Here is a 17,648-nt window from a genome sequence, read left to right on the forward strand (position 1 = left end):
CCTAAAAATGTCCTAAATTCTCCCACTTCCATACTGTTGCTAGAATAAGTCCATCTGGAATCCACTTTTCAAAGCTCTACCAATCCTTAAAAACTCAGTGCAAGAACAACCAATCCTTAAAAACTCAGTGCAAGAACATCCCCGAAGAATAAGAACAATAGCACCCACCATTTAGATACCATTTAGTGTGCCTGGCACTGCCATATATCAAGTCATTTGATTGTTAAAACAGCCCTTTGAGGGGTGGTTGAGTGGCTCAGTTGGTTAAGCAGCTGCCTTCAGCTCAGGTTATGATCTCAGGGTCCTGGGATTGAGCCCCACATCAGGCTCCCTGTTCAGAGGGGAGTCTGCTTCTCCGGAGCTTTGCCTCTGCCGCTCCCCCGCTTGTGCTCTCTCTCTCTCTCTCTCTAATAAATAAATCTTTTTTAAAAAACAGCCCTTTGAGGGGCGCCTGGGTGGCACAGCGGTTAAGCGTCTGCCTTTGGCTCAGGGCGTGATCCCAGCGTTATGGGATCAAGCCCCACATCAGGCTCCTCTGCTATGAGCCTGCTTCTTCCTCTCCCACTCCCCCTGCTTGTGTTCCCTCTCTCGCTGGCTGTCTCTATCTCTGTCAAATAAATAAATAAAATCTTTAAAAATAAAAAAATAAAAAAAAATAAAAAACAGCCCTTTGAGAATAATTATAATAATTTCTATCTCAGAGATATAATTTCAAATATATCCCTAATCTTTCTAATCCAAAGTAATCTTTCTCTTCCCTATACACTTATATCACTCTATTTAAAACTCTATTATTACACTTACCAGGCCTACCTTCTACATCAAGTTTTATCTATGTCTGCTTCTTGCACTAAATTAGAGGGTTCTTAAGGGCAGGGATCTTATATGTGGAAGACAATGGCTATTCATTCACTAAACTGCTTCCCTTTTCCTCCTTAAGTAAACAACATTTCCCAGTGTCTGTAACAGTTGGTTAACACCAAAACACTGAGTTCTGGACAGTGGTATAGGGGCCTGTCCCATAAAAACCTCAACCCTACCCTCCACACTTTCCTCCTTCATCTGTCAGCAGATGCAGAAGATCCAGTGAAGGAATCTGAGGCCCCATCCTAGATTAAAAAAAAACAAAAAAAAAAAGTACTCCCCTTCTACCTCTACCCAACATGCACTGAACTAGGACATAAATAAGAAACAAGGGGCGCCTGGGTGGTGCAGTCATTAAGCGTCTGCCTTCGGCTCAGGGCGTGATCCCGGCGTTTTCTGGGATCGAGCCCCACATCCGGCTCCTCCGCTGGGAGCCTGCTTCTTCCTCTCCCACTCCCCCTGCTTGTGTTCCCTCTCTCACTGGCTGTCTCTCTCTGTCAAATAAATAAAATCTTTAAAATAAGTAAGTAAGTAAGTAAATAAATAAATAAATAAATAAATAAGAAACAAGCCTTTAAGGGGCACCTGCCTGGATCGGGTTGGTGGAGCATGCAACTCTTGATCTCAGGGTTATGAGTTCAAGCCCCATGTTAGGTGTAGAGGTTGCTTAAAAAACAGAGAGGAGAGGAGAGGACAGGAGAGGAGAGGGGAGGGGAGGGGAAGGGAGGGGAGGGGAGGGAAGGAAAAAAAAGAAAAAAGAAACCAAGCCTTTAACTTTTTTTTTTAAGATCTTATTTATTTATTTGTCAGAGAGATAGAGCACAAACGGGGTGGGGGAGTGGCAGGCAGAGAGAGAAGCAGACTCCCCGCAGAGCAGGGAGCCCAATGCAGGACTCAGTCTCAGGACACTGGAATAATGACCTGAGCTGAAGGCAGACACTTAACCAACTGAGCCAGTCACCCCGAAACCAAGCCTTTAAATCAATAAGATTTTATATGGTTTACTACAGTAGTTAGTCCTCCTGGAATAAATATACCATGTAGTTTTATACCTAAAACACTGCCTTGTTCATAGTTAGCACTTAGTACATATTTACTGAATTCAAAGTTAAATTTCTTAATTCCAAGGTGGGATCTTTCCTAAGTCCTACTATTATCCAGCAGTCTCCAAAATGGGGAATGAGCAAGATTATCCATTGAAGTATAGGAAGAAAATTAGAATTTTTACTTATATTATTTTTTAAAGATTTTTATTTATTTATTTGAGAGAGAGGATGCACAAACAGGGGAAACAGCAGAGGGAGAGGGAGAAGCAGACTCTCCACTGAGCAGGGAGCCCAATGCGGGACTCGATCCCAGGACCCTGAGATCATGACCTGAGCCAAAGGCAGATGCCCAACTGAGAATGAGCAACTGAGGCACCCCTATATTATTTTTATATAAAAAAGAGAAAATGCGGGGTTGCCTGAGTGGCTCAGTCGTTAAGCGTCTGCCTTTGGCTCAGGGTGTGATCCCGGAGTCCTGGGATCGAGCCCCACGTTGGGCTCTTCCGCTGGGAGCCTGCTTCTTTCTCTCCCACTCCCCCTGCTTGTGTTCCCTCTCTCGCTGGTTGTCTCTCTGTTAAATAAATAAATAAAATCTTTAAAAAAAAGAGAGAGAGAGAGAGAAAATGCGTTTTAGTAATACTTAATATGGGTCAATAGTAGCACTTGGAGATGTGCTCAAAATGTTTTCCTAATGGGATACTATGATAGGCAGAAGACATCCAAAGATATCCATGTTCTAACCCCCAAGACCTGTGAATATGTTATATTATATGGCAAAGGAACTGATTAAAGTTGCAGATGGAATTAAGGTTGCTAACGAGCTGACTTGAAAATAGGGAGATTATCCTGGATTATCAAGTGTTACCCCACACTGGTCCCCAAAGGTAGAAGAGGGAGGCCAAAAAGTTAGTATTAGAGGTATACAACATGGGGTGCCTGGGTGGCTCAGTCGTTAAGTGTCTGCCTTCAGCTCAGGGCATGATCCTGGAGTCCTGGGATCCAGCCCCGTATCAGGTTCCTCCGCTGGGAGCCTGCTTCTTCCTCCCCCACTCCCCCTGCTTGTGTTCCCTCTCTCACTGGCTCTCTCTCTCTGCCAAATAAATAAATAAATAAAATCTTTTTAAAAATTTTAAAAAATAAAAATAGAGGGATACAACATGAATAGAGGGATACAATCAGCTGGTCATTGTTGGCTTTTAACATGGAAGGAGCTATGGGGCGCCTGGGTGGCACAGTGGTTAAGCGTCTGCCTTCGGCTCAGGGCGTGATCCCGACGTTCTGGGATCGAGCCCCACATCAGGCTCCTCCGCTATGAGCCTGCTTCTTCCTCTCCCACTCCCTCTACTTGTGTTCCCTCTCTCACTGGCTGTCTCTATCTCTGTCAAATAAATAAATAAATAAAATCTTAAAAAAAAAAAAAAAAGATGGAAGGAGCTACAAGCCAAAGAATGCAAGCAGCCACTAGAAACTGAAAAAAGGAGGGAAACAGATTCTCCCTAGGGCCCCCAGAAAGAAACATAGCCCTCTCAGTACCTTGATTTTAGCCCAGTAAGACCCACATCAGACTTCTGACCTAAAGAACTGCAAGATAATGAAATTGTGTTGTCTTAAGCCACTAAGTAATCTGTTATGGCAGCCATAGAAAACTAATGATATATAATAAAAAAAATTATGGGTTACTATCTTATGTTATTATGTTTACAGATCTAGGATAGACTTTGGGCTTTGACTCCTTCTAAACAAGCACAAGGAGGGGCGCCTGGGTGGCTCACTTGGTTGAGCATCTGACTCTTGATTTCAGCTTAAGTCATGGTCTCAGGGTCATGAGATCAAGCTGCATGTCAGGCTCTGTGCTTAACAGCAGAGTCTGCTTGGGATTCTCTCTTTCCCTTTGCCCCTCCCCCTGCTCTCTTGCTCTCTCTCTCTCTAAAATAAATTAAGAAAAATCTTTAAAAAAAAAAAAACTAGCACAAGGAAAATAACATTATTATGTTCCTTGGTAGCATTTACCTCCACTCAAATATTTATTGAGCTTACAGTTCTGCTCTCAGGGTTAAACATTAAGGTTTAAATACTGTCCCTCCTCAAACGTTTATTACCTAAACAGAAGAGGGAGAGGTGTGACAGCAGTCTAAAACACATCTAGCTGTTCTCATTCTGAAGAAAAAACCACAAAACATTAACACTACTATTAGTTTTGGACCTGCTCAATACTACATAACAGGACCTAGTAAGACTTCTGTGGTCATTGTATCAAAGCTGTCCAGAAAATTACTACTTGTTGTTAACCTACAATATACCTAGAAACTGTGCTAAGTGTTTTATATGTATGACCTGAGATTAAATTACCCTCATTTTATCATATAAGCAGGGGGAGTGGGGGAGGAAGAAGCAGGCTCCCAGTGGAGGAACCTGATACGGGGCTGGATCCCAGGACTCCAGGATCATGCCCTGAGCTGAAGGCAGACGCTTAACGAGAAACAAGAAAATGAGGTTCAGAGCATTTAAGTGACTTGACAAGGTTGGAAAAGTACTGGAATCTGGATCTGTTTAGCTCCAAAACCTATGTTTTGTTCTGGGACAATGGGTATGAAAGAAAAAAGGCCAGTGGTTCAATAATAACTTCATTTTTGGGGTGTGTGGGTGGCAGAGGCAGTTGAGTGACTGACTCTTGGTTTTGGCTCAGGTCATGATCTCAGGATCATCGAATTGAGCCCTGTGTGGGGCTCCACACTCAGCATGGAGTCGGCTTGAGACTCTTTCTCCCTCCCCCTCCTCCTTGCGCACTCTCTCTCTCTCTTTAAAATAAATAAATAAATCTTTAAAAAAACTTCATTTTTTATTCATTAAAAAATAACTGCCTATCTGTAAATCAATGAAAATATAACTGGTTTGCTTTATAAGACTTTCTACTGCCAATTTTGAGCAATAAGCAGCATCCATGTTGTAGGACTTCTTCTGACCTGTACTGGTCTTTCCAGAAAAATGTCTGGCTCCAAAGTTATGGCAAAAACAATTAAGAGGTCTGAAATAAACCTGTAATGGAATGTGAGGATTTTTATATTAATACGCTTTCTAAAAGCCCTACATCTGAAATCTACTTATACTGGTTTACTTTTCTTTAAAAGAGTTTTTTCTAGAAGTTTTGATATATTTTTATCTGATTTCCTCCCATAATTGAAGGAAAGGCCCTGCAACATACTCAACCAAATTCCACTAAGCTTTAATATGTGGCACTAAAATGAACTGCTTTGCATTCTACTCCCAAATAAAGCAAAGTTACCATCACTCTCTTGGACCAGAAAAAAATTACCAATAACCAAAAAGGAGAAGAAAGGGCAATGCCTCAGATCCCAAGTCCCAAAAGAGCTATGAATCTAGACCCATAAAAAAGCAGTAATATCTTTTGGTAAAGCTTGCGGCAGTTCAAACGTGTTTTAGAGGTATTACATCATGGAAAACTGGTTGTGCTAGGTCCTAGCTATGAGAGCTCAAAGAAAACTCAGCTGAACAGACATTAACCACCAAAGCCTCACATCAGGTGACACCAAACAGAGCTGGTTCAGTCTGGCTTTCTCTTCTGTCCACAATTTTTATAGTCCGATTTTAAGATAGCTAAAGGCAAGTAAACATTGCTCACAACCACTAGATCATGTAGCTAGCACTACATACAATAACAAGAGGGCCAATGAAGTTTATGGTCTGATTTTGCTTTCTTCTAGTGAAACAATACAAAAATTTTAAAAGTTAAAAAAAGATCTGCTTGCTTATAAATATTAAACCAGTTCTTAAAAAATCCTAGATTTCTGAGAGAAAAAAAATATTCTCTATCTCGAATAACAACTGAAAGTAAACTGAGACTGAGAGTTAAACTCATTCTGTAAGTATTTTATTTCACAGAAAATGTTAAACCACATTGCTCAAAATTGCCATGGAAGCAGGAAAATTCTAAATCTCCTGGCAAAGGCAGAACTATTAATACATAATACATAAATTGGACTTTAAATGTTCCCAAAATGTTTTTTTAATCCAGGAAGTTCAGAAGAGAATATCCACAAATCCAAGTATCTAGATTATCTCCCCAAGAACTGAAAATGCTTCTTTCTCCTTCCCAAATTTATTCTTTATTCTAAGATGACTCATAAACTCACACCCAGATAGCAAAATATAAACACAAACTTCCATTTATGTGATCATACTTCTGAAACAACACTCTCACATGATTTACTTCTTCCTCTTTTCCCAAAGTAGAAGAAATGTAGAGGAAAGAGAACAATCTAAAAAGCATGTTAAGAAAATGAATATGTTCAAGGTTTGTCCCCTCTATAGCTAAACAGAACACATAAACATTTTTTTATTACCTGTCACATATAAACTAAGCACAGTGATAGGCAAAGGAGACTCAGTGGCTACTAGAGAAATAAACATGATGGTCCCTTCTTCAAGGAGTTCACAGACAAATAATGATAATGATGGATTACATTTATTAAGCGCTTACGATGTATCTGACACTATTCAAAGTACTTTACAAGTACTACCTCATTTAATTCTTATGAAAGCATTACTTTATAGGTACTATTATTACCTCCATTTTACAGATAAGAAAACTGAGGAGAGATTAAGTGGCTTGCCCAATGTCACACAACTTGCAAATGGCACAGTCAGGACTGGATTCTTAACTCAAGCTTTATGCTCTATAGCCTCAATATATGACGCTTCAGATGATTATGACTACAGTAAAAACAATAATATAATAATAGTTAATGTTTAGTGTCTTGCACTGTAATAAGTTCTCTATCTCATTTAATTCTCCCATCAACCTGGTATAGTAGTACTATTATTACTCTTTACTTCATAGATGAGAAAACTGAGGTTATAGAAGTTACATAATTTGCCGAAGGTCTCCTAACTACTAAGGGACACAACTATCCTGAACCTCTCCTCTGAATTCCAAACCTGTTTATCCAACTGCCAATTTGATAACTCCTGATGTCTCATCCCCAAAACCTGTTCCCCTTGAAGTCTTCTCCAATGTAGTTACTGGCAATTAAATTCTCCCAGTTGTTCAAGTCAAAGACTAAGTAAGAGTTATCCTTGACTCCTTCCCTTGTGCTAATATCCCATATCCAATCCATTAGGATATTCCACTGCCTCTCCTAAAAAAAAAAAAATCCAGAGATATCCAGAATCCAACCATTTCTCTCTGCCTTCATTGCTACCACACAGTCCAAGCCATCATCAGCTCTCTCTAGATTACTGCAATAGTGTCCTAACTTAATTTTCTTTTTTTTTTTTTTTTAAGATTTTATTTATTTATTTGACAGAGAGAGACAGCCAGCGAGAGAGGAAACACAAGCAGGGGGAGTGGGAGAGGAAGAAGCAGGCTCATAGTGGAGGAGCCTGACGTGGGGCTCAATCCCATAACGCCGGGATCATGCCCTGAGCCGAAGGCAGACGCTTAACCACTGTGCCACCCAGGCGCCCCTTAATTTTCATCAGTTAAACATTTACATAGCTTCAAATAAGTATTAATGAAAAATAACAGTCCCCTGGCCTGCCCATACCACCACTGAATCCTATTCCCCAGAGGGAACTACTCTCAACTCTCTTAGTTGTTTCTTCTATTTACCATCATAGCTCTAGCTATCTACTGATTGATAATACTGCTATTTCTTACCATCTACTGACTTTCCAGTGTGAAGGCTGAGGATTCAGCCCTCTTAAATTATTTCCCTTCCAATATTTGTATAAGACAATCTTGGGTCTCCAAAGCAATCTACAGATTTAATGCAATTCCTATCGAAATACTCATAGCATTTTTCACAGAACAAGAACAAATAATCCTAAATTTGTATGGAACCACAAAAGACCCCAAACAGCCAAAACAATCTTAAAAAGAAAAAAGAAGGTGGAGGTATCACAATTCCTGATTTCAAGTTATATTACAAAGCTGTAGTAATCGAAACAGTATGGTACTGGCACAGAAATAGACATATAGATCAATGGAACAGAATAGAAAGACCAGAAACAGGGGCGCCTGGGTAGCGCAATCATTAAGCGTCTGCCTTTGGCTCAGGGAGTGATCCCGGTGTTTCGGGATCGAGTCTCACATCGGGCTCCTCTGCTGGGAGCCTGCTTCTTCCTCTCCCACTCCCCCTGCTTGTGTTCCCTCTCTTGCTGGCTGTTTCTCTGTCACATAAATAAATAAAATCTTGAAAGAAAGAAAGAAAGAAAAGAAAAAAGAAAAGAAAAGAAAAGAAAAGAAAGGAAAGGAAAGGAAAGGAAAAGAAAAGAAAAGAAAAGAAAAGAGGAAGACAGACCAGAAATAAATCTACAATTACATGGTCAATTAATCTTTGACAAAGGAGGCAAAATATGCAATAGGTAAAAGACAGTCTCTTCAACAAGTAGTGTTGGGAAAACTGGATAGCTACATACAGAATGCAACCAGACCACTTTCTTATACCATATGCAAAAATAAACTCAAAATGGATTAAGACCTACAAATGAGGCCTGAAATAGTAAAATCCTAGAAGAGAGCACAGGCAATAATTTCTCTGACATTGGCTGTAGCAACGTGTTTCTTTTTTTTTTTTTATTTAAATTGCAGTTAGTTAACATACAGTGTAAAGTAATATTAATTTCAGGTGTACAATATAGTGATTCAACACTTCCATACAATACCCAGTGCTCATCACAAGTGCACTCCTTAATCCCCATCCTCCCACCCACCTCCCTTCTGGTAACCATCAATTTGTTCTCTATAGTTAAGAGTCTGTTTCTTGGATTGCCCCTCTCTTTTTTCTCCCCGCTGCTCATTTGTTGTGTTTCTTAAATTGCACATATGTGTAAATCATATGGTATTTGTCTTTCTCTGACTGACTTAATTCACTTGGCATAATACTCTCCAGCTCCACCCATGTCAGTGCAAATGGCAATATTTCATTCTTTTCAATGGCTGAATAATATTATATTGTATCTATATACCACATCTTCTTTAGAAGGTATAATGTTAAGTAAAATAAGTCAGAGAAAAATAAATAACATATGATTTCACTCATATGTGGAATTTAAGAAACAAAACAAATGAACAAAGAAAAAACGGGACACTACATCAAAAACTAAGGATATACTGTATTGTGACTACCATAACATAATAAAAAATTATTATTAAAAAAATTAAAAAAAAAAGAAAAGAAAAAAGGGACAAACCGAAAAAACAGACTTTTTTTTTTAAGATTTTATTTATTTGACAGAGAGAGAGAGAGAGAGAGAGACAGCCAGCGAGAGAGGGAACATAGGCGGGGGCGGGGGGGAGCAGGCTCCCAGTGGAGGAGCCTGATGTGGGGCTCGATCCCAGAACGCGGGGATCACGCCCTGAGCTGAAGGCAGACGCTTAATGACTGAGTCACCCAGGCGCCCCCAAAAAACAGACTCTTAACTACAGAGAACTGATGGTTTCCAGAGGAGAGAAGGGAGGGGGGATGGGTGAAATAGGTGATGGGGATTAAAGAGTACACTTATCATTATGAGCACTGAGAAATGTATAGAACTGCTGAATCGCTACATTGCATACCTGAACCTAACGTAGCACTATACATTAATTACACTGGAATTTTTTAAAAAAAGAAAAGAAAATATGACAACACAGTTCAGTTAAAAAAGATTTAAAAAGATATTACAATAAACATTTATGACAATTTTTAAAAAGAGAAAAAAAAAGAAAAAGGAAGGCATCAGATCTAGAAAGAAATAAGTAGAAAGATGATAGCGGGGTGCCTGGGTGGCTAATTTGGTTGAATGCAATTTGGCTCAGGTTGTGATCTCAGGGTCATGAGAAGGAGCCCAGAGAGGGGCTCTGTGATCAGCCGGGGCGGGGGGGGGGGGGTGTCTGCTTGTCCCTCTCCCTCCCCCTCTATCTCCCTCCCTCTGCCCCTCCCCACACATGTGCACGTTCTCTTCTCTCTCTCAAATAGATTTAAAAAAAAGATGATAGCAAGTCCCAGGGTGACTCCTGGGCAGCAGTCTAGAGAACAAACAGTCCAAAATGGAGCAGAAGGATCAAGAGCTCCAGGAGAGATGTTGGGGGAAGGATGTTTGAGGAAAGAATTTTTAGAATTCCAGATGTGTTTGGCAGAGTGGAAATTCATATTCAGAATTTTACAGGTCTGTCTGAAGCTTTGGGAAGAATTAGTGGTAGGCATACAATAACTAAGCAAATGAAAAATCAGGCAAAACACAAAAAATTGTGTAAGAAATAAAATAAGCCATTATTTGGCCTAGTGGTGATTATAATCAGTCATAATAATATAAATGGTGAACCTTAATCTGTTTCTCCTGACTATTAATTTTACCTAAGATTGTCTTTTATACGTTTTTAATTTTAATTCATAGTTAACATACAGTATTACATTAGTTTCAGGTGTACAACCACTTGATGGTTTGAAAGAGGGTGTAAGGGAAAGATATTAAAGATGATTTCTAGGTTTTTAGCCTAAGTAATAATATCAGTAATGGCAATTCCATTTGCTGAGATGGGAGAGGCCTAGAGAGGAAAAAATAGGGATAGAGTAGAAAAATAATCAATAGTGGCCCATAATAGGTGCTCAATAAATGGTAGCCATCGTTTACATTAAAAATCATCTTCCCTTGTATCTCAGTTTTATCTCAATCAAAATAAATTTTTAAAAAATCATCTTTCTGGGGTTCTACTACTTTACTACCCACAGACAATGACATAAATATTATTGAAGCTTATTCCATATTTTATTTTACAAAATTTTTCTAGTTATATGAAATTAGAACTTAGACACAGTTGTAAGTCATTAAACCTCCCACCTTAGCACAGAGAAGAGAAAAAAAATGTTAAGACCTCTTTACCAACATGCTAGTGTTATAAAATTTGCTTTGAGGGATATAGTGAGACTCTTACACCTAGTTACTCACTAGAATTGCAATGATAAAATCAGAAAGATCTATTTTAATCCAGCATCTTTAATGTGTCCCATTTATTCTGGACCACATGTGTGTGTGTGCACATGGCCACCTGAGATAATATACACACACTTGAGATAATATATTTTTTAAACCTGATCTTTAACAAATTATTCAACATTAATTCACTGTGGATTTCTAACTACTGATCTGGTCCATTCCCCTAGTTTAATGAAGGAAAAAGAACAAAGCCCAGAAGTCAAATAACTTGTCTAAGAGAACACAATTAGGAAATCCTGGAGTTGTGTTAAGTACGTATGAGGAATAGTGGAAGACAGCTAGAAAAACACATCACATCTTAACTGTCAGTCTAAAGGATTTTCGACTCAATTCTTTTTTTTTTTTTTTTAAGATTTTATTTATTTATTTGACAGAGAGAGACAGTGAGAGAGGAACACAAGCAGGGGGAGTGGGAGAAGGAGAAGCAGGCTTCCCGCCAAGGAGGGAGCCCAATGCAGGGCTCAATCCCAGGTCCCTGGGATCATGACCTGAGCCGAAGGCAGATGCTTAACAACTGAGCCACCCAGGCACCCCTCGACTCAATTCTGAAGTAAAAGGTTTATAAGAAATAAGCTACATAATTAAAGCTGTACATCAGGAAGAGAGAAAAAGGGGGCAAAAAGATAGGGAAAATAATTCACTCTAGGCAAAATTCAAGCGGGCTGAACCAACAAATGTATAAAGGAAAGAACAGATGCAAAAGTCTTTGAAGATTTACAATTAAGTGCTTATCTTCTGACTAGAAGCAAGGAATAAAAGGAAAAAGTAGGGGTACCTGGGTGGCTCAGTCAGTTAAACCGCTGCCTTTGGCTCAGGTCATGATCCCAGGGACCTGGAATCGAGCCCTGCATTGAGCCCTGCCCGTCCCCCCCCCCCGCCCCCCCTCCCCTGTCTCAAATAAATAAATAAATAAATAAATAAATAAATAAAATCTTTAAAAGAAAGGAAAAGGAATAACTAAAGATGGCTTTGAGATTTTCAGAATGGGAATTGGAAAGATAGCTATCTTAATAACTGAGACTGGGAAAACATCCTGCCATATCCTCATAGTATTAGCTGATACTAGTCTGTTTCCTAGATGTACAGTTTATTTCCAAGGAGACTGGGAGACAACAATGTTCCACTTCCCTTGTATTCACCATGACATTGTAGCACAGGCCTGGGCTGAGTAGTTCTAAGTAAATATTTGGTGAATTGAAAGCATATTCTCCATTTTACAAAATGGCAACCACGTTGTCACAAACGGCTTTTAAAGGGGGGCTAAAACAATTCTGAATAAAAATTAGTAGACAGGAAAATAAATTCAGAATGTGGCCTAAAAAAAAGGAAGCATGAGAATATGAACAAGGAATCTAAAAGAAATATTAAATTTCTCATGGCATGAAGAATAACAAAGAGGTATGAGAATGAATCTTGGTACAGGTCCTCAGAAAGACCATTGGGGAGTAGAAGTGAGCAGGGCATGGAATTGGATTACAAATCTTGAGCATAAGACTTCCTGGCATAAACAACCTTATTCACAAGAGGCCCAAACGATCAGTCTGTACAGTCAACAAAGTACTTTATTGTTCCTTGTTTTAACTGATAACTTAGAGCAACTGATGATAAGAGAACCAATCTTAACCGTATCCACATATTAAAAAAAAAAAAACACATATACACAAACAAAATATACACACCTACTGCCTCTATGACTTATCAGGCCCATTCTTTTCCTTCCAACTAGAAATATTAGGAGGGAGAAAGATAAAAGGAAAAAGAGGAAGTAGGGAGGTTGGGGTCAAGAAAAAGAGAAATAAAACTGCAAAAGTTCAGCTCACTAACTCCTGCTGGGCACAAAATAGCTGTGCCAGCAGAGGACCAAAGCATGCCCAGAGGATTAGATGCCTACCATCTGGCAGGTCATGCAGATAGCTGTCTTTCCCAAGTAGACTTTCCAAATCACCAATGCAGTGATTTTCAACCCATTCTTTGTTTTCAAGCAGGAGATCCTTTCTTCAAAATTCTTATACAGAAGTTTAACATAAAACAGATAAAAAGTAGAGCTGCTGTGGCTGGATGAAGCAGAGTGGGTAACCAAAAGCCTCCTCTGCTCAGCAATACCCCTCCCTCCAGGGGTCGGCCTCTAAGGAGGCACGTCCATGAAAACCTAGGGTTCTGAGAGAAGGATTTTTCCCAATTTAAATCTAATAATCTCAATTTGAGGGAAAATCTTGGTTCATATTTCCGCCGCAGCTTCTGTACCTATAAAGGAGAGCTTGTAAGTGTCACAGCTTGAAAGCAGACTAAAAGCCTTACTAAAAAATAGTAACAAAAAATTTAAATTACAAAAACATGAAGTATTAATAGTAAATTTCTAAGACTAGAAAAGCATATAGGAAGTAAAAATTCTAAGTATTTTGAGAATGGAACATAGTCATGCTTAGTTTCATACTTAAGGTCTCCTAAGGAAGTATAATAAATGTTTTTACTGCAATAGTTAGTACTCCTCTGAATAATGCCAAGACAACAGATTCCTCTAGGCCATTGGTAGGATAATTTCCTTTTGTTGTGTTCAAAATATACAATAAAAGTGAAGACACAAAGACATGAAAGATATGCATAATTAGAAGTTTTTTAATTAATTTTTTATTTAAATCAATTTAATTAACATATACTACATTATTAGTTTCAGAGATAGAATTTAGAAGCTTCTTTTAAAAAAATAATCTACTTCCAGGCTTTTAATCATAGTATATTTGAGACAGATGGCTTATGCAGAACAGAGAGTCATCATTGCAGTACAAACCCACCGTGGTTAACAAGTATAATAATTTTCCTGTATTATGTACTTTCTGTGGATTATAACAGATCCACAGGCTTTTATGCAGGATCTCATTTGCTGGCTTATTGCCAAGATCAAGACAGAGTTAACACTATCTTTTATATATCAGAAAATTCAGCTGAAAGCAAAGAAAAATACTTGTTGAAAGTTAAAAGGGAGGGGTGTGTCATTCCTGAGCAGGAAAACCAAAAAATAGGCTAAGAAAATAGATCAAAGGGACATCAGAATAGGAATGGTATCACTGGTCTCATCACACCATGTTTCTAGGCTGGACATATACATTAAGCAAAACAAGAGCAAAGATCTAGATGGACTCTAGCCCAGTATTTTCCAGTACAATAGCCAGTAGCTTCATGTGGCAGTTTAATCAAATAAAAAATTCAGTTCCTTGTTCCCACTAGCCACATTTCAATGCCCATTAGCCACGTGTGGCTATTGGACAGCACAGATAAAGAACATTCCCATCACTGCAGAAAAAGTTCTATTCAACAGCATTACTCAAGCAGAAAACCTCTGAATGTATTAAAAACAGCAGCACTCGACAAATGCTTGGTGAATGAATGAATGACAAAAGACAGGTTTCCATGGGCCATAAAAAAAAAAAAAAAAAAAAAACTAGCCAGACAAAAACTAATGACAGTAGCTAACATTTACTGGGCACTTAACATAAGCCAGATACTATACTAGGTGTTTTATATATACTAATTTAATTAACCCTCAATAACAACTCTATGATGTATTTACTGTCATTACTCTCATTTTATAGATGGGAAAACTAAGACTCGGACAGGTTAAGGAACTTTCCCAAGATCCAGGATTTGAATCCAGGCAGCTTGATCTAGAATCTAGAGACTTTTTTTTTTTTTTAAGATTTTATTTATTCATTTGAGAGAGACGGAGGGTGTGCATGAGGCGGGGCACAAGGAGAGGGAGAAGCAGACTCCCTAACGAGTGTAGAACTGCAGAGCCGGATTCTGGACTCCAGGGCTCAATGCCAGGACCCTGAGACCATGACCTGAGCTGAAGTCAGACGCTTAACCAAGTGAGCCACCCAGGTACCCTAAGAGCCTTCATTCTTAACCATTATACTATACTATTCTACTTTTATTATATAACAGCTGTATTTAAAATTTTTGCCGTAATAGATTAAAATTTATTTAAAGTCACTCTTCTCGTGTATTCACCAGTCAAGTTCATAGTAAAGAGAATAAGAAAAATGGAGAAATAAAAAAGACTGTCAAGAAATATACCAAATGTTAATGATAGTTTGATCCCTATGCACTGTGATAAAGGGCAACTTTAATTTTCTTGTTTTGCTAACTCTGTTTTCTAAATGTTCCATAGTGAAGATGTATCACTTCTATAAAAATAATAAAAATTTTTATTTTTTAAGCAAGATGAAAATACAATCAGCTCAAAAATTCCTAAGCAAAATATCAAATCAAGACTCACCCATCTCACTCTCAATTACAGAGGCCCCTAACTGACCTCTTAGCCACAAGCCTCCCCAACATTAAGCCGTTCTGCATTTGCCATCAGTTACCCTCTATCATGCTAGTCCCTGCTCAGAATCCAATACACAGCATAAAATATACTCGTTTTGGCTTTATGAAAGCCATTCCGGCATAATTGCATGATGTTTCCACCTTTATCTACCAAAACTATGCTATCAAATCCTCAGTTCTTCTAGAAGAAGCATGATAGAAAGAGCTCAGGCCTCAAAGTCACAGATCTTGGCCAACGCATAATCTCTTAGCCTCAATTCCTTCAATGGTGATTAGCTGTGAAGATTAAATCTTTTTTTTTTTTAAGATTTTATTTATTAATTTGAGAGAGAGAGCGGGAGCAGGGGGAGGGCCAGAGGGAGAAGGAGAAGCAGACTCCCCATTGAGCAAGGAGCCCCATAAGGGGTTTGATATCAGGACCCTGGGATCATGACCTGAGCCAAAGGCGGATGCTTGACCAACTGAGCCACACAGGCGCCCCAAGATTAAATCTTTAAATGGGTAAAGATCCAGCATACAAGCCTTCAATAAATGGTGCTTTTCTCATTGTTATTATTCGCCAAATGGGGTTCTTTTTCACTAATTCCACAAAAAGCTTTGCACTTTTACCTCTGTGCTTTATCACTGTTTTGCCTCTTTTTTCCCTCTCTTCTAAAATCCTATCAAAAATCAAGTTATGGGGCACCTGGGTGGCTCAGTTGGTTAAGTGTTGCCTTCAGAGTCCTGGGATCAAGCCCCACATGGGACTCCTTGCTCAATGGGGAGTCCGCTTCTCCCTTTCCCTCTGCCCCTCCCCCTGCTCTTGCTCTCTCTCTCTCTCAAATGAAATCTTTAAAAAATAAAATAAAATTCAAGTTCTAGTTCAAGTCAACCTCCTCCAAAAAAAGCTTCCCTGACTCTGCCAAGCTAATGTAATCTCTCACCCCTTTGAACTTCGATAGCTCATAGAGTTTATTCTACCCAAGGGTGGGGTCCTAGCTGATTTTATTAATTCTTTTCATGTATGTAAGTCCGAGATCCCCAGTTAGAGTGCAAACTCCTTCCTACTAGCAGATATTCCATTTTATATATGTCTTTATACATTTCTGGTATCTGACAAATCACTAGGCTTATACTAAATGCTCAAAAAAATGTGCTAATCTGATTTATGCATTGGGAAGAAAGTCATCATAATAAAAATACTGGCTGAACAATTTCTGTAGTAGAGTAGGAAGGCAACAATTCTGTATGAAGGTAGAAAGCTTCAAGTAAGCAGTATAATGGAATTCCATAACGTACTATCACTAACCAAACATGTAAGTCTTAGTTAAGATATATGATTTCTCTCCAGTCCAATGTAAATATTAGTAGTAAATAACCCTAAGTAAATAGCACTTTTAACTTTTTAAAGTGTCTTACACATAAACCCATTTAAATATATATTGACTCAAATTGTCTTCATTGGTTTCATTTGGAAATACACTTGCCTCACTAAAAAAAAAAAAAAACCAAGATAATTCAAGTGAGAAAAGTTCAGATACTAATTACTAGAAAGTGACGATTACATAACCATATTATATATAAAACTGATTCTACTCTAAAAAGCTAAACTAGGGGCACCTGGGTGGCTCAGTAGGTTAAGTGTCAACTTCAGCTCAGGTTATGATCTCAGGGTCATGGGATCAAGCCCCATGTCTGGCTCCCTGCTCAGTGTGGAGTCCACTTGTCCCTTTCCCTCTGCCCCTCCCCTGCCTCACATGCGTGTGCGTGCTCTCTCTCTCTTGCACATGCATGCACACGTGCTTTCTTCTTTCAGATAAATGAATAAAATCTTAAATAAATAAACAAACAAAATAGGTAAATTATGTCTTCTCAAATAAGTGCTAAAAGTTAAGGGTAGATAGCCTGGGGGCATAATTTTATTTTCATTCACTGATTTAATTACTATTCCTCATAAAGCAATTAAGAAAATTAAATAAGCACATAAAGACTAAAATCTTTTCTCTTTGGTAAATTACTAATTTAGTAATAAGAAACAATTGCTCTGACAAGCTGCTACTAAGAGTAAAGCAATTTGAGACAGAAGGAAGTTGCTTTATTAAATGCAGCTAATTACTAGAAAATTAAGTCTTAATATGTAAAAAAAAAGACCTACAGCACACTAAACCTCTGCAAGCACACTAGACCCCAGCACGAAATTGTGAATCCCTCTTTTTAGCTGTTAATGCTATTCTAACAAGCCTCCAACAATGTTTAAGCTTTCTCACTGATCACCAGAAGGAAGGAAAAGCCATTACCTAAGGATGTTGGGATGGGAGAGTCTATTCATGAGCTGAACTTCTTTCAGCATGTTTGCCCGGTTACTGCTCAATGTGTTCATCTTAAGAGCCATCACCTGGCCAGAAGCTCGGTGGCGCACCTAGAAAATAGAACAAG

The 17,648-nt window shown here is 38.7% G+C and overlaps 1 protein-coding gene across 1 annotated transcript in view; it reads right to left on the reverse strand.

Annotated features, from left to right (window-relative positions):
* Nucleotides 1–17,648, reverse strand: part of TESK2 (testis associated actin remodelling kinase 2) — a 127,526-nt gene that overhangs the window by 51,825 nt on the left and 58,053 nt on the right. Inside the window, exon 3 of the mRNA XM_045799694.2 lies at nucleotides 17,510–17,631. Coding sequence (XP_045655650.2) covers nucleotides 17,510–17,631 — 122 coding nt within the window. The remainder of the gene's footprint in view (nucleotides 1–17,509; nucleotides 17,632–17,648) is intronic.

Source organism: Ursus americanus, chromosome 12 (assembly GCF_024610735.1).
Source record: "Ursus americanus isolate L20-20 chromosome 12, mUrsAme1.1.p, whole genome shotgun sequence".
NCBI lineage: Eukaryota > Metazoa > Chordata > Mammalia > Carnivora > Ursidae > Ursus > Ursus americanus.